The sequence below is a fragment of the Nelumbo nucifera genome, chromosome 5 (assembly GCF_055504915.1).
Source record: "Nelumbo nucifera cultivar China Antique chromosome 5, China Antique-T2T, whole genome shotgun sequence".
In the NCBI taxonomy this organism is placed as follows: Eukaryota; Viridiplantae; Streptophyta; class Magnoliopsida; order Proteales; family Nelumbonaceae; genus Nelumbo; species Nelumbo nucifera.
In genome coordinates, this window is record NC_142653.1 from 54,529,712 (window position 1) to 54,551,914 (window position 22,203).

At 34.0% G+C, this 22,203-nt stretch overlaps 1 protein-coding gene and 1 pseudogene across 2 annotated transcripts; one reads left to right on the plus strand and one right to left on the minus strand.

Moving 5' to 3' along the window:
- Window positions 1-1,107: 1,107 nt before the first annotated feature.
- On the minus strand, window positions 1,108-1,840 carry LOC104596894 (cysteine proteinase inhibitor 4 pseudogene; annotated as a pseudogene). The gene has a single exon (XR_016076574.1). The product of XR_016076574.1 is annotated as a cysteine proteinase inhibitor 4 pseudogene (transcript).
- Window positions 1,841-15,686: 13,846 nt separating this feature from the next.
- Window positions 15,687-16,022, plus strand: LOC104596895 (cysteine proteinase inhibitor 1-like). The gene has a single exon (XM_010258215.1). It carries the CDS (start codon window positions 15,687-15,689, stop codon window positions 16,020-16,022), a length of 336 nt encoding a protein of 111 aa, XP_010256517.1.
- Window positions 16,023-22,203: the final 6,181 nt, after the last annotated feature.

Consider the following 22,203-nt stretch of genomic DNA (forward strand, 5'->3'; position numbering starts at 1 on the left):
CGAAAGCTATCGGAATTGAAGACGGTAGTCGGCAACTGAGGCACTGAACCGTGGTGTTTTCCCTTTTTCCTTGTGCCGAAGCAAGGCACAGTTTTGAGTGGGTGATGGAGGTGAGGAGAGAGAGTGAGAGATAGAGGAGAAGAACCATCGCGCTGTTGCAACTACGAAGGCGAAGGAGGTGAAGAGAGAGAGGAGAGAGAACTTTCAAAGAGTATTTTCAGAATTTTTTAAAGAGAGGAGAGAGACTGCCTTGAAAGGACCCATGAAAATTAATGAGAAGGAAGGTTTTAATGTAGAGAATATGTAAATAGTAAGGGTGAGTTATTTATTTAGCTAAACCATAAGGGGTAGTTTAAGAAATTTGTCTTTTAGGGACCAGTTTCTAGATCAATATAGAACTGTTCTAGCGACCAGTTTGTGGGTTGTTGACTAAATGAACAGCTTTCCACTCATCTTTCTTAAAATACTTAAAATACCTCTCGGTTTTGCACAATGGACTAATTAAAGTATTCTCCTTTGGTTTAATAATCCCTTAAAAAGTATCCTTAGCTTTTTGAAAATTTAAACAACACCGTTATCTCTTGGTAGAAGGGTAGATATGTCTGTTTTACCCCTCATTTCTTTTCAAATTTTCAGAACATGACAAACAAAATCTATAAGAACCAATAGTGGTGGTGGAAGTGGCAGTGTTTCTAGTCAAGAAGAAATGAATAGGGGGTGGTGGAGAGTAAAAAGAAGAAGAAGAAGAAGAAGAAAGAAGAAAGATGGGTGCTGTATTTTGCAACTTTGTGTTTTCGTATCAGTGTTTGCTGTTGGGACGGAGTGGACAAAATATGATTTTGTGTCTTAGGTGTGCCCTGAACAAAATTTACTTCTCTTTTGCCACTAATTGTGAAATAAGAGGAAATAAAAAATGTATTAGATGGTCTAGGATGCGAGCTAGATGTAAATTTAAATTTTATTAGAGTAGCGTGGTTATTTTCTAAACAAAATAATCTTTGCAAAGGTGGGATCATCACAAGCGTAGTGGATTTTTCGAATCCAATTAAATTGGATGGGATGCAGATAACATTCATCGACAGTTATCTTAATTAGAATGACACAATGTTGTGCAAAACATATAAAACCACGGTGAATTTTTTTATTATGAAAAAATAATAAGATGTACAAAATATAGGAATTCAGATTTCGTTCTCACATTGTCCTCACAGCTCTTGCAGCCATGTATTGAAAATATTTATCCAATGCACCACGCTGCAAGGGCTGTGAAAACGGTGTGAGGGTGGATTTTGTTGGAAGGAAATTCATGCTTACAAGATAGCATAAAATGTCTAATCCAAATTAAAGGAGAAGACATTCAATTCCGCTGCATGCAACATAAGCAAATTCAAGATTATCACCTACAATTAATTAAGCTGAGAAATTTTATTTTGGGCTCTAAATCTGTCTGAAAGATGTAAGACTGGAAGGCGTCCCACCCTTCTCCAAGACAACAGCCTCGTATTTTTTGATAGCCGAGCCTTCCTTTGCTGCAATTATAAGGCGATAACTGGTGCCGCCTCCGGCAGCTTGTGTCTCACCCTGAATCAACTCGTTGGGTACGAGTTTTGTCTTGGCTTCCTTATTGTGCTGAGAGATAGCGTACTCTGCGATCTCATGGATAAATGGATCATCCACATCTACAATGGGTTTCCATCCACCTAGTAGCGACCGTGACGGCCTAGCAGTGCCAGAGACTCCATCAAGGAGAATAAAGGAATAAGCTAGGAGAGAAACGAGAAGAAGAAGAGATTTGATTTCCATTTTGTCGCTGGGCAATGTGCGTGATGTGTTTGAGATCTGCCCTGAAATTTATAGCCGCTTTGGGGATTTTAGCTTCATAGTCTCTGTCTCGTTCAAAGTTGTCCTTCAATGATGAAACGGTAAACACGGGTCTTGTTTTTTTTTTTTTCGGTTTAAGCGATTAACACGGGTTCTTGTGTGAAAACATGGAGTTTTGTAATTTCATACGTTTTCTTGGGGACTATAAAATAAATATATGGAAAAATCCCTTCGGCTCTAGTGGTAATTTGGTCCTCGACAATCCAGTATTCAAACTTTTGAAATGTGACAATCCAGTACTCGAGCTTTCAAAATGTGACAATCGAGTACCTGTCATTAATCAGCCATTAAGTGACATTTCAAAAGTCAAAAATGCCCTTCGAATGCCATCTAATTCTCTTTATCAACCATCTAAACGTTGACAAAAATTTGAACAGTCCCAAATCCTAGCATCTTCTATTCAAAAAAGTTTGTGACTGTTTAGAAAAATCTAGAATTTGGAACTGTTCATTTTATTGTCAATATTTGGATGGCTAATAAAGAGAATTAGATAGCACTCTTAAAGCATTTTTGACTTTTCAAATGTCACTTAACGGCTGATTAACAGACTGGTTAACGAAAGGTACTAGATTGTCACATTTTGAAAGTTTGGGTACTACTGGATTGTCACATTTTGAAAGTTTGGGGACCAAATTGTCAATCGAACCAAAGTACAGAGTATTGATCAGGAATTTTCCCTAAATATATTCATAGGGCAATGCACAAAAATTGGCATGTTTATACTTACCTTAGGTTCCTGTATTTTATAAAAGTCAGATTAAAATAAAGGGAAATTTGTAGATTAATACCCTATACTTTGGTCCCCGAATTTCAAAAAGTATCAATCCGGTACACAAACTTTCAAAACATAGCAATTTAGTACCTACACCATTAATTCACCCACAATTATCCCTATTATGTGACATCATGTGTAACTTAAAATTTTACAAAATGGAAAAACTTCCCTTTGTAATTTTTTAGACCATTTTACCCTTGTCCTTGCAAGTTAGTGTTGTTCCCTCTTCAATGATCTGAACAAATGAGGAAGAAGCTTTCTTCATTGCTGGATGAATGAAGAAGAAGGGTTCTAGGGTTCTTCACTGCTGAACGTGCAAAGACGAAGCTGCCTCCCATTCTAACAAACAACCTTGAAAGCATTAGATTCTAAAGGTGTGTCGATTCCCTTCATTCTCTTCTCTTGCCTTGTTATAAAGTTTGTCTACCTGCTGTAAAAGGCCAAGGAAAGCATCAAGTTCTAAAGTCTCTCCTGTTGAACAAACGACCTTGCAAGCATTAGATATTTTACAGCTGTACCTACTATTTTTTTTTTCTTGCTTCAATTAGAATGATTTGTAATGAATATTGTGCAGGGACGCCTTCTTCTCGGTCTACAAGTCACAGTCAACACATTAGGCACCTTAAATACAAACCAAAGGATTGTAAATGTGGAAAAAGGGTTGTGATTCGAGTGTTGGAGACAAAATATAATCCGAATAGGATATTTTATAGTTGCTTGGTTAGTCTTGTAAGTAATTCAGTTAACTCATGTTGAATGATCTTTACTACACTGATGGGGCGCTAACCTCCATTGCATTTGAATGCATTCAAGGCAGCATAGCTCTGTCATGTAATTTTTTCGATGGACAGTTTCCACAAATTATTCTAATGATGGCAGCTCAATGATTCATATAAGCGACCTTATCAGAGAGCTTCACAAATTGGTAGATGATCCAGATTATCCTTTGAAAGTTGGGAGTCCTCCCAACAAGTAGTTATTGAAGGGTTGAAGACAATGAGGGCCTTAATCATTTTGTTCATTGTTGTGTTGTGTTCTTTGGCATATTTATGTACAAGAACTAGAGTATAGGTTTATATAGTTGATAGTTATTTTTTGAGCATGTCAAGAGTTTGGTTGTTAATGAACCATATGTTGATGAATTGGTAGTTTGGGACTTGAAATGTTTGTATACATTAGGGTTCTGATGAATATATCATGGTATTTTGTTAATTATGATAACAATTCAAGTCATGCCAGTTCATTGGGGAACTTGTGCATATGGTTTCTTGAACAATTACATACTCTTCGAGGCTAGGTCTAAAATTACTTTAGTGGGATCATAGTGATAGGATCGACCACTTTATCAGATAAAGTGAATATCAGGGTTTATACTCTCTCTAATGGAAATTGAAACTATTAGTAGTGGATTTCAGCTGTATTTGAAATCTGATTTACCATTTTATGAAAAAGGTCTAAAGATTTTAATCTCGAGATCCATCTAAATAGAGGTTGTGACACTACATTTTGCAATTAGGGAAGAGGTCCTTCCATATGGGCAATGTTTTGATGATTATGGGCCCAATCTGAGTCCAAGCTGATTGAGTCAGGGGTTCACTGCCATTGAGTAATGAATTCAACCTAACCTCTTCCAAAGGTAAGGCTGAACCCTTATGGACATTAGACCTTTGTGGGTCTCACACATACAATATTCAAATCCAAAGTGGTCATGCAACACCTTAGGATGTGAACCATTAAAGAAAATGGGCCTAAGGCCCATTACTAATAACAAATAGTAAAATGATTTACATTAACTAATAATTGATTGTCATTACTTAATTGTTGCAATAATTATTATTAAACAATTTATGAAATTATTAATCACTGAAATAATTATTAGTAACAGTTGTCAGTAAAAGGTTGTTGAACTAATTATTACTAAACTTATCATTAGTTAATAAATAATGATAATTATCAGTACTTAACTAATCATAATTATAAGTAAATAATTAGTGAAATTTATTGATGAGTAAAATTAATAAATAAAATAATTATCTATAATTTTATAATGAAATTGTTAATTACTAATTCATAGTTAATTGTTGGTATTTTACTTTTATTTTTGGTAATTATTAAAATGGAAAATTATTGGAGATCCTTGATATTGATAATTAAAATTTGGTAATTATTAATAATTCCTATAATATTTTTTCTAATTTACATTTGTTTTGGTAATTATTTGGAAATTTTAATTTAGTAATTTCCATAAACAAGTTTTCATGTTTTAGTAATTTAGTTTAGTGAAATCTTATTTTAATGAAAATGTTAATAATTACTAACACGTTCAATAATTTTCATGTTTCATAAAATTATTTTACTTACAGTAATAAAACTATCAATTTATTTTGACATGTTCAGTAATTTATTATTCATAAATACAGAAATTTTCTGAAGATTACCTTATTCATATCAATGACCATTAGTATTTATTTTTCTAATTTTCTTACTAAAATTTACTGAATTTTCTATTTTAATTTTGTGAAATTTCCAATTGTTCAAATAAATAATTGGGAGTTTTTAATAATCTCCATAATTAGTGGATAATATATTTATAATTTCCACAATTCATGGAACTATATTTATGGGTTTGGGAGGTTTATGGTTTTGAAGGATGACCCTCCGGGTTGTATATCTCCATGGTGCAAGAAATATTAAAGCCCTAACATCTTTTTCCCATGCATCACACAAGGCTCCACTAGTTTCTATTAAAAACAAAACATTGATAATTGGATACAGGCATTATGTATGTATACATCAAATATTTGATCTTTGGAATTTGAAATAAAATAATATTTATATTAAAAAAAAAACATTGATATTTTTAAGAGAAACCTTGACAATATTGTAATACAGGAATTATGGACTCTTCTTAGAAGGGAAAAACCATGTCTACAAGGTCTAATATGATGCTTTAATTGCTCTAAGAGTTAGAACTATCAATAAACTAAAGGACCATCTAGTTTTGAAATCAAAACTTGGGTTGATGAGACTACGTTTATAAACATTTATAAACAAGAAAATTAACTAAAGGAATAAAATATAATAACATGGAAGGAAATCTTATTAGAAAAAAAAATACCACGACAAAGAAAATAAATGTACCTCTTAAAAAAGCTAATAAAAAATTAAAGTTTATACACCTCTTGGAAGATTCACTCCCACAAATCCAAATCTCATAGGACCTTAAAAAGATACATTGCAAAACAAAATTAGGCATAACATCTCATTGGTCCTACTTATTTTATTATAATTTTTCCTCATTCAAGCATCCCACCTTGTCAATTAGGTAATAAAATCCGCGAATTATATGAACTTGAATTTTATATATGACCACAATCTCATTGTTATACAAATTAATTAAGAGTATTAATGGTGTACTAGGTGTAGTTAATCCAAGTAAGCTTATCTAAGCCAAAATTTGTTAGATATATCTTGGTGAACAAGAAAAAAGATTTACTTGAGAACAACTGAATATTATCATTATCTCTTTACAAGAAGAAGGAAGCTCCGAGGAAGACAAAGAAAGAACAAGAAGCATGGAACAACCTTTGGAAATCTGCTATAACAACTCATCAAAGAGGAAAAGAACATCAAGCCCTTAAGCCTAAGTGTCATATTTCTTTAGGATTTAGATGTAATTGTTTGTTTGAGATGAACCTTAAAGACCAATGGTTAGAATATGTTTGGTTCCTAGGCTTCCCTAAACTTAAAATAAGAATTGAAATGGTGAATATTACTTTTGAAAGCTAAGGGAAAGATCTCTAAACCTTTAGACTGAAATTTCCAAGGTTTCTAAGTGTTGGAACTATCATCAGTCGAATAATAGAAAACCTATATAGTTGACTACCTTTTATAATAGAGAGCAATGTCAGCTAGTAGTCTATCCCAATTTTCTATAATTTGACTTCTCACAGCTGAAACATGGTATATTTAACCAATTGACTACCAGGAGGAAGTAGTTGATCAAAGGACAAAAAGATCCATCCCTTTGTCTAGTAGTTGGCTACTAACTTATCTTAGTCAACTACTATGACAGGATTTTGATTGTTGGAAGGCATAATGGCTGGTTCCACATTTGGAATGTTTTCTATCCTATTGAAAACAAGTTAACATTTCCTATTAAGGATTCAAGGGTTTTTAACAACTAGAAAATAGTTATTTGCTCTCAACCTCAGCTCTATGAATAAGAGGTTTTGTCTTGAAATCTATAAGAGCATACATTGTATATATTGTATAGCTGTAGAGAGCAAGTCTTGCAAGAGTTTTATTCTTCTTTTGTCTTGAAATCTATAAGAAGAGCTTACATTGTTTGTATTATATAGCTATAAAGAGCAAGTTTTGCAAGAGTTTTATTCTTCTTGAAGAGATTTATGGGCTTCGTTCAATCTTCTGAGAAAAGCTAAGTAGCCTTCTGGCTTATTTGTTTCTCATATAACCATTGTAAATTTCTTCATTGAATTGATATATGTGTTGAACAATCTCTTGCATTTGAATAGTTTGAGCTATAACCTGTTTTATATGTTTATTTCAAATGCATTTGATCTATTTTGAACCGGTGTTGGCCAAACCTCTCTAAAAATCTCATGTGTGCACCACTCTTCTTGTTTTCTTTGTGCCTTTACTTTCATTTGTGTTTTATTTTTAATTATTTTAGTTATTTACATTCCTTGCTCACTAATTTTTACTAACTACACTAATAAGCAGTTACTTTATTGTTCATTTACATTTCAGCTAAGTACTTTACATTTTGCACAAAGATTATTTTTGCACATGCTCTTTACTTAATTTACTTTTCATTTACTTTTATTTGCTGCAATATATTGAGTTGATTTTATTTGCTGCAGTTATTTGATTCATTATTAATTATTTGTTTATATAATTGCATTATATTGATTCAGATCTAAAGCCGTTTATTTGTGGAATCTTCTTGTTTAATTGCTTTGATAATAAGTCACACAATCACGCACCTCTAAGCCTTTCATTCCGTTGCAATTTGTTTCATTCTTTCAAAAATGCTAAGATCTGGTTTTTGAGGGAAGTTTTAACTTATACCCAATTCACCATTCTTAATTGGGTAAGGCCAATCCATCCCAACACCCACCCGTTCTATAGGTTTTGCAGAAAAGGTTTTGGGCTGTTTAAATTTCAAACAAGCATTAAGCCATATTTTTCCTTTTTTTAATTAATTCAACAATCAGATCAGAAGTTAGAAGCATGCATTTCGCTTATTAGTTAAACCTAAATTATTTTATAATTAATTCTCCTCAGTAATTGCTCATGTCTGTTGGATGGAGAACTAGATGGCAGGACTGAACCGGACAATTCATGATAGATAAAGGTTTGCTTGCTTTGCGCACGCCATAGGAAGAAACAGATATAAGATTTACTTTAGAAGAAAGAGACGCGCCTGCCATTGATTTTGGAAGTGAAATGATAGGGTTTAATTAAATTAAAATATTATTTAGAGTCTAAGACCAAGGTCTTAAAAATCGATTTAGAATCGGAACTGTTTTAACTATCAGTTTTTTGGTTGACGATTTGATTGTCTGATTTAAATGGATGGCCTGTTCCAATGAAAAATTAAGAATTAAAATAAAAAATGGCCAAAACTATTAAATGGATTGATGGTTTGATCACCCAGATTAATGAATTACTGACCAATTCAATAGTTTTTATTCAAGGACTGACCATCCGAATCATCCAAAACATTGTTCAAGAATACCATAGTTTGGATTCCCATTAGTTTTCAATTAAAGGGGTTGGGCATGAGCTGGTTTCGTATTGATCGAGACCAGCAACATGTTGGTCGAAGGTAGTAACAGATGCGAATTCTAGGCTGATTAGGCGCTAAACAAGTTATTTGAGTACTACCTGAATGTTTATATTCAATTTTACACCACCCTATATACTATATAGATTGAACTCTTGTGCTCAAATTAAAACATTAATATTTTCTAATAATTGATTAGGTTAACATCTAGATGAAGGTAATGATTCTATATAGGAATAAAACTAAAAATAGAACCTTTGTTTTAGAGATAATTTTTTATTTTTTTATGATAGTCAATGGTGTATATCCACCTTTACTAGTATGTGATCATACCTAAATATATCTCTACAGCTCAGTTTGGAAGGTATACAAATATTTACACTATAAATATATACAAAATAATATAAAATACAAGCCGTATTTATATTTATACTCCTTCCAAACTGAGCCTACGATGCCAATTAATTAGAGTCAACTAGTTGAATTGTTTCTTAAAATAAGAAGCTTTAGAATTTCATTCATACATACAATTCTTTTTACGTCATTAATTTCACATGAGCTTTTGTCAATCTGAAATCCATTCTGTCAACCTTTCAAAATGCGTCAGGTCAATTCATAAACTTTGAAAAGTCCGAAATTTATTTCAGTAAGAATATCCATTCTCGTCATCAAAGGATGAAAGGATGATCAAGAGACAACTCCATATAGGATCTCTTCATAAAAACTATAAGTATCTTGGTACTCCTTTCATCTGGTCTAGGAACAGACACAATCAGCTCAGCTTTATTTTAGACAACCTGAAAGCCAAACTAAACAATTGGAGGGCCTCATCCATCAGTCAAGCTGAGAAGAAAATCTTGATCCAATCAGTCTTACAAGCTACCCCAATCCATGCCATGAGTCTCATCCAATTCCCCCAAAAAACAATTTATCAAATTAATGAATAAAATCATTAACGATTTCTGGTGGAATACCTCCAATTCTCACAAACAGCGACCCCGCTGGTGTGCTTAGAATACACTGTCCTTACCAAAAGCTTTTGGTGGGTTGGGATTTAAAATTTTGACTCTGGTTATTCATGCTCTTCTTAAGAAAATTGCTTGGAAATTCTTAAATGAATAACATCAACTCTGGGCTCAAATCTGAAAATCAAAATATTTAAAACGAGAGAATACCTTCCCTTCTAATGCTTCAGCTTGTTGGAAGTCTATCTATGCTAAGCTCAGAGAACTTGCTACTGAAGTAGGTTATTTAGTCAATGACAACTCAGACTTCCGAATCTCTCAATACCCTTGGGTCCAAACAGCTCAGAATTTTAAATGGATTCCGTTACCATTTGCACCTAAAATGTGAGATATCTCTATCAATTCCCTCATGTCAAATGGAAACTGGAATCCTTCTTTAATTCATCACCTTTTTGAGAGCGAGACTGCTTCTCAAATCCTTCAAACCCTAATTTTCCCCTCCTCAAACTATCGTCACTGGATTTGGTTCCTGCATAACTTAGGAGTGTTTACTGTTAAAGAGGAATAGAAAGTTAAACAAGCTCTCTCAAATCCCAGGATCGATGATAATTTCAAATCTTGTCTTTCAAGAGTGTGGAAACTCAAAATTCCAAGATACCCGCTTTTCATTTGGAGAATTCTCAACAACTTTGTCTCCACAAGGAGTATCTTTTCTGCATTCTATGCAATCAGGAGGAAGAAACCCCATATCACCTATTTTTGCATTGCTCCTTTACTCGAGCCGTTCTCTTCGGTAATCCCTGGAACATCAATCTCATCCTCTCCACTAACATTTCTTGGACAGATCTTATTACTCAGCCGTATAATCAAATTCAAGATAATACTCTTTTCCTCCAAATTTTGAGTTGGTTTGCAATAGCTTGCCACTATATTTGGTCTGCAAGGAACAAAAAGATTTTTGAAAATAAGCTGTCACAACCCTTTCAAATCCTGCCATTGGTAAATAAAATCTATCAAACTTCCCTCCAACCCACCTCTGTAGCTCAAGCTCAGTCACCACAGGATTATAATCTTCATCTAGCCATTACTTACAATATTGAACTCATCATTTTCACAAATGCAGGAAAATTGGCTAACGCTTGCTTCACTTTTGGCATTGTGATCTTAAATTCAAATCTTCAGTGCTTAAGCACCATTGGAGGAAGAACTTCACATCCCTTAGACATTGTTCATGCTGAGTTGTTTGCCATCTTGTAGGCTGTTTTGAAATTACAAAATTGGAATTTCAGGAAGATCGTCATCTGCTCTATATTCTTCAAGTGACCCAGGCGCTTCAACAGAAGACTCTGTTACCTTGGTTCTGCCTCTGGCTTTCGCAAAGAACCATGCTTTTACTCTCCCACTCTCAGTTGTTTGTAACTTTTAAACAGATAAACAGAACTTTTAATACGTCTGCTCATATGGTATCCCAACAGGCTAAATCTCAACCGTTAGACTTTTTTGAATATAATGTATACCTTGATGGGATAGCTCCAGTGGATCAGTCTGTACATATCTCTTTTAGTTAATTAAAAGTGCGTTTACCTTCAAAAAAATATATATATGATCTGACAACACATATTTCTTTCATATTTGTCATGGTTTTTAAAACCGATCTGGAGACCGAACCGGTCAGGGGTCCGGTTACCGGGTCCAATGGTCCAACCGTTCGAATCGAACAGTCAGTCCATTCTGACAAAAAAATTAAAAAATTAAAAAAATTAAAAACGATCAAAACCGCTCGAATGATTAACCGTCCAGTTTAGTGGTTTGCTGACCAAAATCAACGTATTTTTGACAAAATCCAGTTTTGGGGGGAAACGGAACCAGTTAGGTGACCAGTTCCTGGTTTTTCCAGTCCGACCATCCGGTCCGGTCCGGTTTTGGAAACCATGATATTTATAATGATCAGCCCAAAATGCAATTGCACCACAATGTCATTGTACCAAACACCCTATTGTCTCTAGCACTAGTAATTCGATCGAATATTTGATGGAACTGATACCTAGGGGTGTCAATTGGACTGGATTTGGTCCAATCCAATCCAGTCCAATGTGAGTCCATTATAAATGGACCAGGTCCAATCCAATCCAATGAATATTTTGGACCAATTCGGATCGGTCCAATTCAATGTCTGGACCATCCAATATATTCAAATTCATTTTGATTTAGATTGATTTCAACCCAAACCCAGTCCATTGATAAATATATTCTTATTTTATATCAATAGACCAAATATTGACTTAATCCAATCCAATCTAATATAAATTTGTTATAGATGGACCAGGCCCAATCCAATCTAATAAATATTTTGAACCAGATTAGTCCAATCTAATATATTTTATTGGTCCGTCCAATCCGACTAAATTAATTTTAGATTGGACGGGGTCCAATCCAAAACCCGTCCATTGACACACTTACTGATACCAATCTTTTCAATGCATGGTCAGTGCAATTCACAAAAGCATCCATGAAAATATATAATTCTCCTATACCATACCTTTTAAGGCTTTATTATCTTTCTTTTATATTTACTTATTTATTTATTTCCAAATTCATGATCGTATATCTAACTTTATTATCTACATTTCCTCAATTTGGGGTATCTAGAACATGAATATATTTGTTTTCATTAAAATCAACTATTCATTTTCTTATTCTGTTAATAAAAAATTATTAAAATAAAAAAAAGAAAGAAAGCAAGAGAAAATAAAGGAGCCCTTTGAATAAATCCACCAACCCAGAAGTGAAGACAGGCGTAAAGAAAAAAATAAAAGAAAGAAGTGAAGACCTATAAAAGAGAAAAATTAACATCAGGGCCCATGAGAAAAACAAAGCTGAAAAGAGATTAAAACAACCAATTTGATCCACCTCTACTTTGACACAAATTACTAGATTAAAACATGTTCGTTAAGGCTTAGTTTGGAAAGATTGTACAGTGCAAAACCTTGAATTCTGTATCATTAAACCTATATTTGCACCATACATATTTGTATTTGTACTTTTTCCAAACTGAGCCTATAAATAAAAAATTTGAGAATACATTTCTCTCTTTTTTATAGGTTCAGTTTGGAAGGGGTACAAATACAAATATGTACACTGCAAATAATATAAAATATAAGATTTTACACTTTAGAAATTTACATTTGTACTCTTTTTAAATTGAGCCTTTGGAAGAAGTATAAATACAAATTTGTAGAGTATAAAATCTTGCATTTTATGTTATTTTGTATGTATTTCTATTGTACATATTTGCATTTATACTTTTTCCAAACTGAGTTTTTAAGTACAAAATATACAAACAACCAAGCAACACATTCTATGAGAACAATATAAAAGGATGAATTGGAATTTTGTGTTTAAGGTTCTTCAACATTTCGATTTTAGTAGTATTTGGATTGATTTGGTTTGCCTTTGCATATGTGACAACTGGTTCTCAATCATCCTTTATGGTTCTGATGCAGCGTGGAAGTAATGGAAACCGGAGTTGGCTATGCAAGCACCGGGCGATCGCTAGCGTCTAGCGAAGAACACTGAATTCTCTAGGAGAGAGAAAAGGTGGCGAAACTCAAAGAAAAGATTTTGAAAAAATTCTGAAAATGTGTAGTATGAATTGATGAATAATTATGGGAAAATGACAGTATTTATAATACATTTAGAAATTGTAAAAGAACTAGGAAAAAACAACTAGGATGATCCAAATATCTAATCTGATAGGATCGAACTCTTTTTGGTTCGATCTCCACCGTCCGATCTCCCTTGATGCATGAATCTTGGATTATCTTGCTAATCTTGATGCTTCTTAGAGTCTTGTTGGTGGAATTCTGATCTTGATTTCTTGATAATCTTGAAAGAGTCTTGCTTTATCTTGATAATCTTGGAAGAGTCTTGCTTTATCTTGATAATCTTGGAAGTTCTTCTTATCTTAACCTTATCCTAGGAGCTGCCGCCCCTAGGGGTGAGATGGGCCTTGTGATGGGCCTCCATCAGGTTCCCCAGTTGGTTATTTTCATTCTATTAGGGGTCTTTGACAACGTTACCTTCTCTCACCCAGTTTGTTTAAGAGATTTTGAGTAGAGGTTTGAAATTCATTTTTCAAATTGGTTTTATTCCTTATTTTGCATTACCGAGGGGTAGTGAGTTGGTCTCTCATAACCTTTTTGCTGTTGATAATATTATTTGCTTCTACAAGCAACAAGAGAGGCCTTCAAAATCTTATGGAGTTCATCATATCATGAGAAAGCTTCTGGCAAGCTATTAACAAAGAAAATGTCTTGCTTTATAATGCACTCCAAACTAAGAGCTCCTGATGTAAACATGATTAAACAAGTTACAGTTACACAGAACCAATTACCTTTCATCTATTTGGGTGCCCATATTGGTAAGGGTCTGTTTGGTTTGTAGGAATAGGGTCTGAAATCGGATTTCGAATTGGCTATTCTAATTCCAACTGTTTGGTTAGGCAGAACCGAAAACCCATTCCTATTCTTACTGGAATGGCATTCCCCCATATGAGGAAATGAAGTTCCATTCCTGTTGATTTTAATTTCCATTCTTATTTCCGTCTGAACCAAACATGCTATGGGAATGAACAAATTCCAATTTCAATTCAAAGTATTTTGATTTCGATTTCAATTCCAATTCCAATTCCAACTACAAACCAAATGGACCCTAAATATCCAAGAATTAGGGACTTTGAATCTCTTAAAATAAAAATTAAAAGAAAAATAGCTAGAAGGTTGGAAAGCAAAAGATTTCTGCCCGCGGGAAATAAGCTTATCTTGATTCGTCACGTTCTTCAAACTTTGCCTATTCATATGCCTCTCCTCCCAAAGCCATCATTCATAAAGTTCAGCAATTATTTGCTGAATTTTCTTTGGGGAGCATCACACCATTGGATTGGATGGAATAAGGTTTGTAAACCAATTAATGGAGGCTTGGTTTAAGTTATTACTCAACAGTACTTTGTGAGCCCAATTTATGCATTCTATGGATGTTAGAAACACTCCATTACCTTTGCTCACTTTACCTGGATCTTGTACCAGATTATGGAAGAGAGGTTTGTTACCAAGGAAATGGCGTTAAAGCACTGTCAGTGGATGGTGGGTAGAGGGGAGGTACCCTTTTGGTTTCACAACTGGAAGGGTTTCAGTCCACTTATCTATGAAGTGGAGGATTTTTTAATGTGACTGAATTTAAACTAAATTAGGTGCTAAAACAAGATGGTTCATGGAATTTTGATTTACTTAATGATATTCGAATTGTTTGTTGTTTGCTTTTTCAAATTCCTATGGGTATGCTACCTCTCTTCAAGCTGAAATCCTTTGCTTTGTTGGATAATAGTGGTATTTTATCAATTGATGTGGAGAGTGACAAACCGCCTGAGTCAGCGATTTGCTGATCAAAATCAACGATTTTTGAAGAAAATCTAATTTTGGGGAAAAACAGAATTGGTTACCTGACCAGTTTCTGATTTTTTTGGTTTGATCATCCAGTGCAGTCCGGTATTGAAAACCAAGCTATAAATTATTCTTTTTATTGCCCAAAAAAAAAAACAGTAACATTTGATGTGTGTTCACAACGTTAAAAAAAAAAATTGAGGCAAATTGTCTAAAACTCACCATGAGTTTTCAGCATTTCTCTTAAATTCACCACGACTTTTCAAAATGTCTAAACTTCACTGTGTCATTAACTTCACATTAAATAGACTAACGGGTGTTAATATATTACCAATTTAACATTCATAGAAAAATATAAAATATATACAAAATAAATTAATGGCATTAATATATTATCACTTTAATATTCAGACATGAAAAAAGGAAAAAGTTTAAAAATATTTTCAAATATAAAATACATAAAAACATAGAAATTATAAAAAATATAAAAAATTATAGAAATCTCAAACAAAATAAAAAATTATTTTCAAATTATAGAAACAATAAAAATTGAAAAACAAAATCAAAAAATAAAATTGTAGAAAAAGCACAAAAAATTATAGAAAAATTGAAACAACAGCATAAAATTGCGGAGTCCATGTTTTCATGAAAGAACCCGTGTTTATCGTTTAACCATTCAAGTTCGAGGACGAGTTTGAACCAGACAAAGGCCGAGAAGCTATAAATTCCATGGCAGTTCTCAAGCTCCAACGCATCACATCGCCGAGAAAGAAAAAGAAAAAACAAAAGACATCGACCAACAACAAAATACAAGCAAAATGAAGAGCCAATCTGTTGTTGTGCTTTCTCTCCTCGTTGCTTCTTTTCTACTTCTTGAGGGAGTCTTAGGTGGTGGTTGGACAGAAATTAAGGATCTGGATGATCCACTCGTCCATGAGATCGCAGAGTTCGCTGTGGCTGAACACAACAAGAAAGCCAACACTGATCTCGTGCCCCAGGAGTTGGTTAAGGGTGAAATGCAATCTGGTGGTGGCAGCACCACTTATCGGGTTACAATCGTAGTAAGGGATGGTAAGGTTAGCAAAAGATTCGAGGCTGTCGTCGGAGAGACTAACAAGGGTGTCAGGACCCTCACATCCTTCCAACAGGTTTAGACTTTACAGCTTATCGTAGCCTCATAGTCATAGGAGATAATGTTGTGGGGGAATTGAATGTCGTCTTCCTCCTTCAATTGCAACTTTGATATTCCTAATGCACGGCTGCATTTGCTGCTGTGGGGAAGGTATAAAAACGGATTTTGTGAGGACAAAATCCGGATTCCTATCTTCTACTTATTATTGTTTTTTATGAATAAAATTATTCACTATTCTTTTATTTGTTTTGCACAATGGTCTCATGTCTAAATCCGATTCAATTAAATTGGATTCGAAATATCAAAAATCCATTATTCTTGTTGGGTCGGATTGGACCATCCCACATTTTCTGCAACCACGGCCCAAGATTATTTATTTTATTTTATTTGGGAAAAAAACCACGCTAGTCTTGAATAAAATTCACCATCCAGTTGCCGCATCTTATTTTACAAATTAATGACAGTAAGAGGGAGGGAATCAATTTCGATTAAATTTTGTTCACCGCGCACCTAAGATACTCCCTCCCAACACCTAATAGGGGTTCGATACACAACAGCGGCAAATTAAAGCACCGATCTCTCTCTTTCTCTTCATTGCCAATACGTTTTGAAAATACATGGATACGTACAAAAAATATAGAAATACATATAAATTATATAAATACAACAATAAAATTAAATTTATAGTCAAATAGGCATATATAATGTATAAATATATAAAAATATATATTTAATATTGTACATAAAAACATATTATAATTAATATAATAGCAGAATGCATAGATATCATACAATGCATTAATTAAGAGTCTAAGATGAACCTATTATTTTTATTTTCTATTTTATCATTTAATAATTTATAAAATATATATAATTTTAACTTAAAATATATCAAATTAGTTAAAATTTCTAAGATATATATCATATGCAAATTCATAATTTAATTATTAAAATAATTATTTCATTATTAAAATTTTTATATTAATAACTTTTTTTGAAATTAAAAGTCATTTTTTATATAAATTTAAATTAGTGGATTTGATATATTCAATTTAATATCATATTCTTGAATTTCTTGTAAACAAATTTTTTATTTTTTGTAAATAATAAGTATATTATCATTTAATGTAAATTAAAAAATTAATTAATAATTATAATAATATATAAAATTTGTATGATATATATCATGTGCAAATTTATAAATTTTAAGTTGTAAGGTAATTATTCTACTATTAATATTTTATTTGTATAAATTTTTTAAGATTAAAATCATCTTTTGATGTAAATATAGAATTGGTAGATTATTTATTCTATTTGTTTATAAAATACTAATTTTAAATATTATTTATTTTAGTTTTTAGTTGGAGTTGATAAACATAAATATTGATTATTTGTTTTGATAGACATTAATAAAAATTATGTTACTTCATTAAATATTGCAATGCAAGACATGACTTAGTTGTTTTAAGGTGGGTTTAAAACTTTCAATGCCACATGGATGGTGTTTCGAGTTCGAATCACTTACACCATTATCATCATTTACATTTTTAATAGAAGACACTGCATATTGGTTGGTATCGGTGCGTATCGGCCAATACAACGGGCTGATATGCATCTGTACCGATCCGATACGTGCAACTTATAGGATACGTTTTCATTTATAGCGTATCCTATATCTTCTAACTCCAATACCAATGCGATATGCCCGGTATCAAATATATCGTGTCGATATTTAAATCTTTGCTTTTCATTTCCTCTCCACCACCCCTTATTCATTTTCTCTATATAAAAATACGACCACTGCAACCACCAATGTTGGTATGAGTGGCGAAAAATAATAATAAATAATAAAAATAAATAACTTCTACAGCCTACACCAACATGCTGGTCGAAGGGAAGAAGTTGGGATCCGCTAAGGATGCAAATTACGGAGAGTGTTTTTTGGCATGAGGGAAAATTAGTTGAAGAAGGAAATAATATTGGAGAAGTTTCCTAATATTAGACCCTGAGGAGCTTTCGATAACAGTTGAATATGCTGAATTGAAAAATTTAGTGTTTATCTTTAGGCAATACAAATAAACTATTCAAAGAAGTCGAAGTGAACATCCCTTTAAATGATTGCCTGTCAACCAAATTAGACACTCCCAAACAGGTAGAACCCACCTCGAAAAAAAATAAATTTATTTCAACCAAAGCTCTAACCCTCCCAAACTAAGGTTGACATGAAGCCAAACCAAAATTCTTACCTCAAGTTTTAATAAAATTTAAGTTATTTATTGAAAAGGCAATAATGATGATCAACTTTTAGATCTTTGCAACTATATAGTTGTAGGTGGTCCCATCTCCCAATGGCCCATGCCCTAAATTCAATTCTATCCAATACTTGAAGCCCATTACTCCCCTCTCCCCACTTAAATGAATCAAATGGTCCCCACCAACTTTTCATTCTTTCCTTGTTTAAAAAGGTACACTCCTTCAAAGTAGCCACGTGTCAACACCCCACAAAAGCAAGTACAAAATAGAAAGAAAAGCTTCACCCTGCTTTTTACGGACTTGCATTTATCTCTGCTTTCATGGTGGATGATGAGTTAAAAAAGTAGGTACTTTAGGTTCAAGTTTCATATATAAGTAATTTTCATTAACTTTGTTCATAAAATATAATATGAAAGCCATTTTGTAAAGAAGAAGCACTATCTGAATTGGTTCAAGAATTAATAGGAAATTTAATAAATCAGTAGGAAGGTTAACTATTAAAACCCAAGAGTTAAAAATAACTTGTCGAATTTCCAAAAGGAAAAAGATGTATGACATTCTTTCTGTAGAGTAATTTATTATATTTATCATGAGTCAATTTAAATATTAGTATTTAACTATTTTTTATTTTGTTATTGTTTCTGTAGAAAATTAGTCAAATTAATACAAGTAATTGAGCCAAGCTAAAAGACCTTTAATGCATGGGCACAAAAGGATTCCCTAAGCTTATTGAAGAGAAGGTTAGTTCTACATATTTACAATAATGATGATAAATTTTTTGTTTAGTATATGTATATTGTTTGAAGTTATTTTACCTTCATGTAGACCTGTTCATGGGCTGAGCTCAGGCTGGGCTTTCACTCTTCATTAACAGAATTTTTTCAGGCCCGAGCCTGAGCCTGGTCCAACCAACAGGCCTACAACTTGGGCCTGAGCACGATCCTCTTAAAAAGCCTGAAGCCCGGGCTTGAGCCTGATGTCCGACCTAACAATGATTTTTTTCACTTTTTATTGAAGATTGCATCCTGAGTTCGCTTGATTTCGCCAGAGTTCACCGGTGGCGCTGGTGTTCATTGGTGAGAATGAAATCATTGAGAAGATGGAACACACAGAGAGAGAGAGCGCAAACTCACCGCCGCAGTTCACTGGTAGCGCTGGTTCCTGAGAAAATGAAAATATGTGACAGTGCTCAGTGAATGAGAAACTAAGAATGAGAACTGCGAGAGAGACGAGAGAGAGAGAGAGCAGACTGCTTGAGAGAGAGAGAGAAGACTCACCGCTGGAGAGAGAGACGACCGGTGCCTGAGATCACCGGTGCTTGAGCTCGTGTGTCGCCTCTGAGATTGAGAATGAGAGTGAGGAGTGAAGAAGATGAAGATAACACTGTGTTGGGCTGGGCCGGGCTTTTGTGGCAAATCCCGAGCCCAGCCCGTAAAATAGTTGGGCTTGGGCTTTTAGGCCTGAGGTTAAGCCCGCGGGCTAAAGACTTTGTGCAAGCTCGTTCAGGGGTCGGGTCGGGCCGGGCCGGGCCGGCCCGTCGGGCTACCCAGCCCTGAACAGGTCTACCTTCATGTTGTTAGACAAAAAAGACCCATGCAGTGATGGAAGCATTGTAAATGAAAAGGCAGCCGAGATTATTGTAAGTACTTTCTAGTTATGTTTTTTTTTTTTTTTTTCGAAAAAGCCCATAGGCAAATCATTCATTCATATCATCAACAAGTACAGGCAAAAGGAAATCAGGAGGATTCGACCAAGTAAAGGTCCTTGAGAGATTACAAGCAAATTTAGTGATCAAATGTGCTACTCTATTGCTTGCACGAGGCCTAAAGGAAATAACTGAAGACTGAAAATCTTTCAAAAGGTCCCTGCAATCAGTGATAATGGGAAATAACCGCCAAGGGAAATCCGGACGGTCATTCAACAGGGCTTGGGCTACCTTTTGAGCGTCACCTTCGATCCAAACATGACAGATTTTTAACGCCTTGGCCATTTGAATTCCTTCTCTGAAAGCGCAGGCCTCTGAGAACTCTGTATCAGATAAGGGGATGTTCACCGCTCTTCCAAATAAGAATTTACCTTTGTTGTCCCTCATAACCTTTTGATATAATGATGACTGGATCTAAATGTTTTTTTCTTTTAATACCATGTGTCCTAATGAGTCACCTAAGTGATGCTCTTGTTGGTGTCCTAAAAGAAATCAAAGCTTGAAAACTTATGGGACTGTCTTTATCCAACCTTTTGATATTCTCAAATATCTGGATACTAATATGATATCCCAATGGAGTATAATTGGTCCTGATTCATCTTCTTTGTCTGGAAAACAAATAATCACTAGGCTCAATGAAGACTGCCACCATCAAAACCATAGATAATCAAGAACAGAATGCAGTTTTGTCTATATACAAAATGAGAAAAAAAATACTAATCTACTCTCTAAGAAGATGACAAATTCATACTGTATAGGAGACATCGGGGCAAGGCAAAAGAAAATTGAACTTTGATGGCTTCTGCTTAGGCAACCTGAGCAGATTAGAACTGTAACCTTTTTTGATAAATACACTCTTACTGTAACTCATAATCATATCTTTGGTGAGGCCAACATTGCAGCTGACTAGCTGGCCAATTGTGGTCATGTGGAATCCATAGATAATTCCTGTATTCCTCATAAGGAATGTTTCAACACAAGAACAAGAAAAAGAAATATGTTTTGGTTTTAACCTCCATAAATTATATTAATCAGCAATTATGTTTTGGTTTCCCTGCAAAACAAGAACAAGAAATAAATAATTCACAGAAAATATATTAGCATTCATAGGTTGCACAGACTATAAACAGCAATGTTTCAACACAAGAAAACTCAGTCATATTCAAGTAGATCTGTTAAAATGATTTAACCAACTAATAATAAATAGATAAAAACAATATGTTTTATGTAAAGATAAGATGCAAGGTGAATTCTCCTTGTTCATGAACCGCATGCATGGAATGCATTAACTTAGTCACACTTCATTGTAAGGCTATGGTTTCTGTAAGATGAATATGACTCTTTTCTCCTAATTCTCAGTCTTCTTTTTGGTAATTTTAACATTCTGCTGGATTTCTTGATGCCCATAATATGGTTTCCAAGGGAATGTGATGCCCACATGGAAAACAAAGCAAGGGGGTCCACAAGAATGAATTTTGAAGTGGCTTGGCTGCTCAAGTTGCAAAATTGTCCAGAGTTCTGAAGATGCTTTAATGATATTTGTGGAAAGGAGTTAGTATATGAGGAAAAAAAGGAAAGAGCATGGGAGAATAACTAGTATAGTCCCACTACTAGGTTTCAATCTTCAAGAAGCCTTACTACCTAAGAGAAGTGGAAAATTGGAGTCTCACCATTACTAGAAAGAAGAATCATTCTCATCCAAGCAACCTAGCTACAAAGCTCAAATCTCAAAATTTTTAATTTAATTTGGTTAAAGGGTTATATTGACCATTTATTGGTAATACTAGTAGGGGTGGCAAATTTTCATCACCCAACCCACCCATTTAAATAGTTTGGATTGGGTTGGGTTGTGGATAACCATTGGGTTAACCATTACAGACAAGTATTAATTCCTTAGCCTTTTTTTTTATTTTCTTCATTTAAATTAAATAATTTATAATTAGTGCATTAATTTTCTAATAATTATTGACTAAATTTAGTTCTGTCTTGAATCAACGCACTTCACCCAACATAAATCCAAATCAATTTGACCCGAGTTCGGACCAACACACTTCACCCAGCATATATTGATTCGGGTCGACCCAAATCCGAAATAGACCCCCGGGCGGGATGGTTCAGTACCGCTTTCTCTACCCGATTTGGGTCATCCGGTCCAACCAGTATTCACACAGCCCTGACCCGACCTGGCACAAGTCAATCCGCGTCGACCCGAATCCGAAATAGACCCCGAGTGCATGTAATGTGA